Source organism: Macrobrachium nipponense, chromosome 5, assembly GCF_015104395.2.
Source record: "Macrobrachium nipponense isolate FS-2020 chromosome 5, ASM1510439v2, whole genome shotgun sequence".
Classification (NCBI taxonomy): Eukaryota; Metazoa; Arthropoda; class Malacostraca; order Decapoda; family Palaemonidae; genus Macrobrachium; species Macrobrachium nipponense.
Window position 1 is genome coordinate 130,667,728 of NC_061107.1, and position 9,804 is coordinate 130,677,531.

At 36.1% G+C, this 9,804-nt stretch overlaps 1 protein-coding gene across 1 annotated transcript in view; it reads left to right on the forward strand.

Annotated features, from left to right (window-relative positions):
• Positions 1 to 7,811, forward strand: part of LOC135215650 (oxysterol-binding protein-related protein 8-like) — a gene marked incomplete in the record, with an annotated part of 484,283 nt that extends 476,472 nt beyond the window's left edge. The window contains 1 exon segment of the mRNA XM_064250572.1: positions 5,415 to 7,811. Coding sequence (XP_064106642.1) covers positions 5,415 to 5,655 — 241 coding nt within the window.
• Positions 7,812 to 9,804: the final 1,993 nt, after the last annotated feature.

The following is a 9,804-nucleotide window of genomic DNA, read 5'->3' on the forward strand; positions in this document are numbered from 1 at the left end:
AAACTTGGAAATAATATCTGATAAATATATTTGAAATAATGTCTGATAAATATATTTGAAAAGTTTTGTAACCTCTGAACGTCGTAGGCCGAATAAGCCAGGGACTGCCTGCACCTGAATTTTTTATTTATTCAATAATTTACTTTTTTTTTTTATAACTGATCTTCTCTTCCTGTATTACCTTAGTAGTACCTTCTGTTACTCTTTTCCAATGAATACCATATTCTTTGGAATCTTGAATTTCTAGTCAGTCGCCCTTGTTGGCTTTTTCCATACAATAGGGTTCATCTTTTGAATGATAAATATAATAATAATAATAATAATAGGGGTGATTCATCTGTTTATTTGTATAGCTGCTTCAGAGACAAACTCCCCTTAATTTTGGAACCACCTTGACGTGGAGAGGGGGCTCTCGAACCTCAGGAATTTCTTCCTAGGTTCGAACTCAAGAGTCCCATATAATATTTTATATTTTTGGGTTAATATCTCTGGATTTTTCCACTTTTGTCAAAATTTTCCATACCTTATAAATAAGAAAACATCATAACTTGGATTGGAGTTAAATCCAAAGCTAAATAAGTGGGAACTGTGATAGATTCATCTACCTGACAATGTTCGGACCTGGTTTTCCAGGCGGAACTATTCTGTGGAGCTTGACCATGGATTCCAGGGGGCCTGGTTCTAGGAATAGAACTCTCGGCATTATGTCCGGTTTGCCCATGATGTGATTAGGATGGGGATAATTGTATTTTCGTAATACTCTTAGTCCTACCGAGCAGGTATTGCATACAGTTGGGCCATACTAATCATGGTGTGTATACCATTTCCTTTTGGGGTAGGGTAGGGATGTGGACGTTTGGGAGTCATTTCTCACTTGTGCCATTGGCGGAAGATTTAACTCCATGAAAAGCCAATGATATCTTTTCAAAATATATTTTTTTTTGCTTTCTCTCATTTTTATGATAAATTTGCCTAAAGTTTTTAGTACTCCTGGACCTCTTGATGGACAAAATTCAGCATAGTTGATGACCACAGGAAGTTTATTCCTGAATCTCCCTCTTCAAGATAATGCAGCAAAGGAACATCCAGTTCCAAATAAATTATATGATCCAAAACCCCTGTCGGGGCCCATAGAATATTCTACAAAAAAGTAAAAATCAATCAGAAGATTCAAACATTATAACAATGGCACTGTACATTGCAGAGAAAGGAAACAAATCTGATACACAGATAACCCACATCAGGCAAGGAGCTAAAAGAAATAGAAATTATTGTCTTAACCCAACTCTTCTTGAGCGATATTATGTTGCATGGCCTCCAACTCCTTCAGGTCATCTGTTGTAAGCTCCTCTTGGTGCTCCTCGAGAAGGTCATTGATGTCGTCCTCGTCAATGACCAGCCCCATGGACTTGCCGTGTGCAACGATCTCGTCCAGATCTGGTTGCGAAACAGCTTCAGGATCGTCAACTGTTTCTGAATCTGCATCAGCTTCACCTGATTATATATTGTATAATTGTTATGGGTATTTTATGCATTGTTGAAATATGGTGGGTGTCCTATATATGGACAGCATGTGGTAGATTCTAGAAGGTGTCTGTTGATGTATTTAAGTTGTGTTGTGACGTCATAGGCTGTGACGTCATAGACAAGATGGCGGCGGCGTCGGCATGATGTAAACAATAACACGGGGCAGTAGAAAGCACGTGTTGGTGGTGTGTGGTTGGTATGGGAGAGCTCTCTGTCTGGTAGGAGTTTTTTTGGGGTCGTAAGTCTTGTGGTGCTGTTGTTCTAAGGTGATTTCTGGAGTATACTGGAGTTGGAGAAAGCGTACAGGTGGGTAGATTATTCATTTGTGTAAAGAAATAAAGGGGTTAGGCTAGGCTAAAATTCAAATCACCCACGTTGAATCCCTCGAAGTCTCAACGGGTACGGCATCAGGCCAGAGTTTCCTCCACGAAGAATTCAAGGTTCACCTCAAAACCTCCTGCCAAGCTTGATCGATGAGTCTGATGCATATCACGATATCGAAATGCTCCTTCCAAAATTGAAGCAAGGTGAGGTTTGTGGTATTGGGGATGTCGAAACATCTCTTGAAAAGATGTTTTGTATACAGCTTCTTGAAGTTAGATATCACTTGCTGGTACATGGGCTGGAGGAGAGGGGTGGTGTTAGGTGGAAGATAAAGAATCTTGATGAAAGAATACTCCGCTAGGATATCTTCCGCGAGGCCAGGAGGGTGAGCAGGGGCATTGTCCAACAACTGCAGACATTTCAGAGGGAGGCGCTTATCTTCCAAGAATTTCTTCACTGTCGGGCCGAAACACATTTACCCACTCTGTGGACAAAAGTCTCTTTACCCAGGCTATCGCAATAGCCCTCCACATCACCAAAAGCTTATCTTTTAGCACTTTGTGGGCCTTGAAGGCTCAAGGAGTCTTGGAATGATAGACAAGTAGGGGCTTCACAAGTAGGGGCTTCACCTTACAATCCCCACTGGCGTTAGAACAAAGTGCAAGAGTAAGCCTGTCTTTCATAGGCTTATGCCCAGGTAGCTTCTTCTCTTCCTCAGTGACGTACGTCCGACGAGGCATTTTTTTCCAAAAAAGGCCAGTCTCGTCACAGTTGAAGACTTGCTGAGAACTGTAGCCTTCCTTGATTGTCATCTTGTCGAACGTCTTAACAAAGGCTTTGGCTGCTTTCGTGTCCGAGCTGGCAGCCTCCCCATGCCGCACCACCGAATGGATGCCAGTCCGTTTACAAAATTGATCAAACCAACCCCAAGAAGCCCTGAAGTCTGGGGTTGCCTTCAATGTCCCTTCTCCTGCATCGTCTTCGGCATGGGCACTCAGATCACCGAAAATAGCGCTGGCCTTCTGTCAGATTCCTGTCTCGGTTATTGTATCGCCAGCGATTTCTTTGTCCTTAATCCATACAAGAAGCAGCCTCTCCCTCTCATCATGCATGTGGTGCTTCTTGTTGGACAAAGTAGTCACGCCCTAGGAAGGTGTAACTGCTTTGATGGCTTCCTTCTGCTTAAGGATAGTGCCTATCGTCGACGGATTTCGGCCGTATTCCTTAGCGATCACACTCAACCGCATGCCAGCTTCATACTTTTTAATTATCTCCATCTTTGTCTCCATAGAAAGCATCCTCTTCTTTCCATGAACTTCACCAACATTCTTGGAACCCATGGCTAATAATGTAAGTAATCAAGTTCACACACAACACGATAAAGTAACTTACTACAAAGAAAGCAAAATCACTAACATGAATTTACATTAACAAATGAAATCTGTGAACGAACGAATTCCAGGTGTGTACGACAACGCTGATGCAACGAAATGGCCGAGGGACGCCTTTACGTAGGTGCATGATGGGACAGATGCTGACCAATAGGAGAGCAGGATCTTACGGCAGTGACTAGCATCAGGAACCAATGGGAGAGCGGGAGGATGGGGGCGAGTTTACTGAGTTGGCGGCGTGCAAGTTTTAAAATTGTTCTTGGCGGCCCGGGCGAATTTCAGTTTACAGTACATACACCCTTTCGCAACCTGAATTATTTTCATGCACAGAAGCAAAAAAATCTTCGTCTTTGCTTTTGTAACCTGGATTTTTCGTACGTAGGGACTTTCGTATGTAGAGTTTCCACTGTATGTGCTAGATGCCGATGACTGTCCAACACTCATTAGTTGACTGTCCAATTTGGAACCACCAAAGAAACTTAATATTTTCAAAACTCAACATTAAAAGGCATTCTTGCTGAAGACAAAGATTTTGTATTTAATAGGATCATTGTGTTCCTAAGTAAAATCGGTTTCCTAAATAGTCTAATTTTTTTTTCAGGGTTAATTCCTGAAACCCAGCCCAAGAAGAGCCATTGTTAGGCTCAAAGGTCTGGATAAACTAATCCTTTATAATAATAACAGAAACAAACTGTCTCTCAATGCAAAACCTCAAGATTTTCTATTTTTCACCAAAAAAGGTTTTACTGGCTCTTTTGCACTTTTGACAAATACTCACCAAATTTTACACAAAAACTTAACATGAATGCACATGCCTTCAGTCAGTCTCACACTGTATGCCACAGTATGGGTCTGGGGAACAGCTCTCCTAAGATCAGTCATGCATCCACTAGCCAAGATTGAAGCATCTTTGCAAAACTTCAGATTTCTATATTTCACATATATATGTATTCTCTCATGTACGAAGGGTGTTCAATTAAGTCAACATGATTTTTTTCTTGGTCAATTTTTGTTCAAGAAATTTGAAACTTATTGTTGACTATCATCGTGAACATTGCTGCACTGTCATGTATTTTTGTCTATTTCCTATAGATGGCTTCAGTATAATCGGCTATCAAAAGGTTGTATGTGACTTACTGTAGGTGCGTTCTAAAGAAAGAGCAACCATAGAATTCCTTTTGACGCAAAAAAAAGTGACAGTGACAAATATTCACAGATGTTTGCAGAATATCAATGGATAGAAACACTGAATCTTTGGGCACAGTGTCCCTCATCATCAGGAAAAGGACAAGGAATTCTGTCTTATCTCCTGTGCCCTAGCCGGCCATACACAGCGGTGATACCTGCAATGGTGTAACATGTAAATCAACCCAGCGGGCACTAACTTTTGATTATCCTAAGTTGTGGACAATTGTGTCAGCACTTCTGACAGAGATGTCCCTGATCACCTTGAATAACTGTGTCTGCATATTCCACCATTGCACGCTTCACAGATGTGTGCAATTTCCTTGTTGTTCTTCTGATGATAGACACTTTGCCCAATGATTTACAGTGCTTTTATCCACTGCCAGGTCTCTAGACATTCTGCAAGTGCTTGTGAATATTTGTGAGTCTCTCTTTTCCAGCCAAAAGTAATTCTATCGCTGCTCTATTATTAGAACGTACCTCAGTCATAGAAACCCTTTTGATAGCTAATTAAACTGCAGCCATCTATGGAAATTACATAAAATATATGAAAATGTGGAAATGGTCAAGGATGTCACACTGAAAAATAAAATTTTTTTAAAAGGAAGTTGGCAGAGAAAAAAATTGATGCATAACTTATTCAACGCTCATCATAATAGCAGTACATGTGAAATTTTTTTTTTTTTTTTTTTTTTTTTTTTTTTTTTTTTTTTTTTTTTTTTTTTTTTTTTTTTTTTTCCCGTGTCCTTTCAAAGAATTTGATCTGGTTTATGTCTCCAGTTTTGATTTATTATTTTATGTATTTTTAGACAGAAATTGGATTGCTAGACAATTTATATCAGAAAAAACTAAAATTCACGATGTAATTAGTACTGACCTCATTAAATTTGACACATTCTTTTGCATAGGTATTTATGTACCATTCACAGGAAAACAGTAAGCAATATTCTCTGACAGATGATTACATACTGGTTTACATTTTTTCAGTGTGACTGATGCACTCAACAAATTATCAACCAATCAAGAAACTGTATTATCAGAACTTAAAAGTTTGCGACTTGACATCGATGGTTTAACTCGGAGGATGTCTGCCCTTGGCAGTGCAAAGCATCAGTCTGGTTCTCAGGATAGCAGCTCAGCTCTTTCTACCCAATCATGGGCATCCATCCTTGTGGCTCTAATATTTTACTCACTGATTCAGTGGCTGGTTGAAAAGATACGTTCATAGCCACAGATTTAAAGATTACAGTATTGTTTACACACATACATATTGTTATAGTTTTCTGTATGTGGGTTAGTTGTACATCATAAGGTTATTCGATATTTAATAAATGTTGCCAAATGTACAGGATGGGAAAGTGAAAAGCAACATTCCCTAAGGAACAGACCCACTAGAATATTCTCAATAGCTCTCCAACTTGTATAGTATATGTTCTTTTATAGGATGCCATTTGTTATCATCATTATTACTACTTGTGTCAGTATATATCTTGGAGTACTTTTCAGTTGTCTATGAAAGCTTAGCTTTATGTTTGTTAAAAGTGTTAAACATTCCAGTCACTGTTAAGAAGTTTTTACCATTACCATGTCCATTATGTAAGTTAAACATTGAATAACTCCGTGATCAGTCTGCACATGTTAGATTGAATGAACATGAAAAACATCCTTTGTCAGGTTAGACTTCATGGAATTTGGAAACCTTGGGTATGTAATTTAACTTGTAACCAGCATCTTGCAGTCATCCACAGATAGTGGTGAGAAAGTTTTTAAATGAATAGGTAAATCTTTGAAAATTTCTGCATTAAAGCTGTTATAGTACTCGAGCTTTAGGTAGTTTAACAGTTAAATATAGATCTTGTAGATTTGGAAGTATTGTACGTACCCAAGTTTGTTATAGAGGGTGAAATGTTGTATCCATTTTGTTTTAAAAGTGGGTTCAAGGCTATAGTTATACCCATTGGGCTTGTCTATGCTATGATAAGGTTTTGTCCTGAATACATTTACCATTAAGGCCAAATAATAAAGCCATAAAATAATTGGATGTTGAAAAATATTTATAATTAATAAGTAATTTAGGTAAAGAGAATGGTGCCTGATTGTTGTGTTTACATGAAGATATTTAAGTTAACCTTCAAATTGTGTACATTGTTACACACACACTCAGATATGGTGAATGATGTACAGTAATAAATGGTAACTGTTATATTCTTTAAACAGCCCATTTTATATATACTTATAAGAATAAACTGAACAATTAACAAAGGACATCATACTTTGATGAGATGTTACTAGGAAATCTAGCATGTTCAGGATGATCCTCATATGAATCTCAGAATTCATGAAGAAACCAGTGTACTCATGGTCATAATCATTATACCATCATCATCATTGTGCCAAGAGCCTGTTAGGTTCTTCTGTAATCCTTCCACATTCCTTTATTTTGTAGTTTTTAACCTTGTTATCCAAGCTGAGATATTTAGTTTTTTACCTGAATACTAATAAGCAGTACATATAGTAAATGTGAAGTATTTGACTGGCTGTCTTATAAGTTCATACCACATGGAATTTTTTGATACCGCATGGGGAATATCTTGCATTATCTTTGTATTTTAGGAAATTGATTTTTTTTATTAGATTTCAAGGTTTTCATGATTGTTAAAGTTTTCTAGTACACTGTCCATTTCATACATATGTGCACTAATTATAACTTAGTTTATTGTTTGTTCTTCAAAGGTGTTTCCTTATCGATATCATATTCTATTTTCATTATTAAGGGGAAAGATGGAAAGCCTTGGTAAAGACCTTTCATTAAATTAGTTGAATATTCAGGTCAAGTTTTGTCTTTGAGCAAAATTTAGTGGCCAAATAAGATTCAGATTACTAAGGTAGATTCAAGAGTACCATTAGAAATGGCATCTTTAACCTTTTTTAAAAAAATATTCAAAACAATTGGTTATGTTCTGTCAGTTATGATGCATTGGAGAAATTGTACTTGTAAATACTTGACTTTCTTTCTTGGAATAAATTATTGCTTTCTTGGATCTTAAATTATAAATGTGGGGGTGGGAGTGTTTGAAACACAAATAGAACATTGCTCAATGCCTCTAGAATTGAACAGTTATAGTTGTATCCATCTTCATTTTAGACAAAATTAACTGATATGAAACACAATTGTGTGGGTTTATAGTGATTTAGATAAAAATTATAGTGGATGAAATTCATAATGGGCTAGAAAAGTTAATTTTATAAGCCAGTAATGGTTTTTAATAGGTTGATATTGCCAATTTTTTTAACTTTTCTTATTATTGTATTTGCTTATAATTTAATAATGAAGTAGCATTGTGTGTTTTTTAGTTGAGAATATTAAAGGTTGTTTACAACTTTTTAATGGACTTTATATTTTCCTTTTTATCGGTTGTACTCTTCAAGTGTCAGTTGTATGATGTGGACAGTATCTCAGACAGGTTGCACCAAAAGTAATTTGATGTAAAAAACTTACTTTCTTCATATTTGATTAACTTATATTATTATAGCAAGCATTTCAGTGTATATAATCTAAAAACTCATTCTCAAATTATACACTTTGTCTACCTACTTAAGTTTTGCTAGTAGTTATATGTAAAATTAGAAAGATATAAGTTTTCTTATTTAAAATCTACCTCAACTTTCTGGTGAACAGTTGGGGAAAAATTAGTGTTTGGGTGTTTATCTATTTGTTTGAAAATTTTTTTAATTGATGCAAACTTATGAGAATTAAAATTTCAGACTAGATGAGTTCCTCCAGGCTCACATGTAAGTTTTAAGTAGTAACGCTCAGTGATCCATGAATGCCTGGGATCGCTGCCATAAATTACTTATAAAGAATATTGCGTGTAAGAAAAATCCTACATTAGAGATATGTTGTGCCTTTTAAATTCATGTACGTATTATTTTAAAGAGTTTCAATTTTACTATGCATCATTATGAACTAAAGTAGGAATGTTCTCAATTTACATATTATTTCAAAGAGCAAGTACTGGTGGGAGCTTACCTTACTACTGCATCATTATGAAATCAAGGAGGAATTTTCTTGAGTCTTGCCCATTAGACTTCTCTCTAACTTGCTATGACTTGTCTGCTTTTATGTAAATAATGGGTCCTTTTAGTTCGTAAGGTTATGATATTTTACATTTTGTGTACATTCATTCCAAAGAGCTTTCTTGGTCAGTAGGAAAGATGATATGAATTAAATATTGTACATTTTTCTTTCATTTAGGTGGAATATTTAATGACCAAAAAGTTTACAGACTACGGTAACAGGTTATAGAGCTCTGTGAGTTAAGGAGATAGGAAAATTTAAGATACCCACATTAAAGAATTAACATAAAATTTCAAGTACAGTACATTTCTATTAGTTTTACAGAAATTCTACGTGTTGGATTTACAGTATTCTCTAAAATCAGGAATTGTTCAGCAAGGATGATGATTGCAGATTTAGCTTCAAGTGCTATGACCGACTTTATAAGAAACACATCTTGTTTAGGTTTTGTCTTTACATGAATGGAATATGTTAAGTTTAAAATGGAACTTTTACTGATTTTCATTGCTTTAATAGGGAAACTACTTATTCCTAAATAATATAGCAGTATGTCTACAAAGGTTTCATTGGTGTACAAGACTAAGCCTAGCACCTGAATTATTATTACTGATAAGTTCTAAGAAGCCAGAATTGTTTACTTATATTAAAAGTAAATAGTTTCTTTTGAAGTAATTGACAAAATACTGTTCCTATTTTCAAGGACACTGACTCCTCACTTACTGGCTATAATTTTGTAGTGTTTTTCTTTAAAGACTATATAAAAATAGTTTTTAATTATTTTGATCGAGTAGGACATAAAAATGTTAACGGGTGAACAATTGTCTTGGAAACAGCACTTTTGTTTCCCATGGTAATAATGCATTCAGTATAGTATTTTTTCACAATGCTGTCTTCGCAAAGTAAACTTATGTTTACAGTTACATGTATTGAAACTAAACTATTCAATTCCTCATCCCTATATTCTTGTCTAAAATGTTCTTCACTGTTATACTGTTACTAATGTTACTGTATTGTAACAAGTATGTTATAATTACCCAAGTAAAGCTCAGGAGGCCTTTATGGTCCCTCACAGTGCAAAGAAGTTCAAGTGCTTAAAAGTTGCACTTTAGCTAATCAGCCTAAGCTGTTAGTATGTCTAGAAACGTTTAATTAAAATACAATACGTGAACCTATTAGTACTGATAAATCTTCTGAAATGCATTTGCTCTCTCGAGTTAATTGCCACAAACTCTGTAGTTCCTTTTTCAAGAACACCCAATCTGTGGGCTGAATTTAGGCTCATGAATGCTAAGGCAGGAG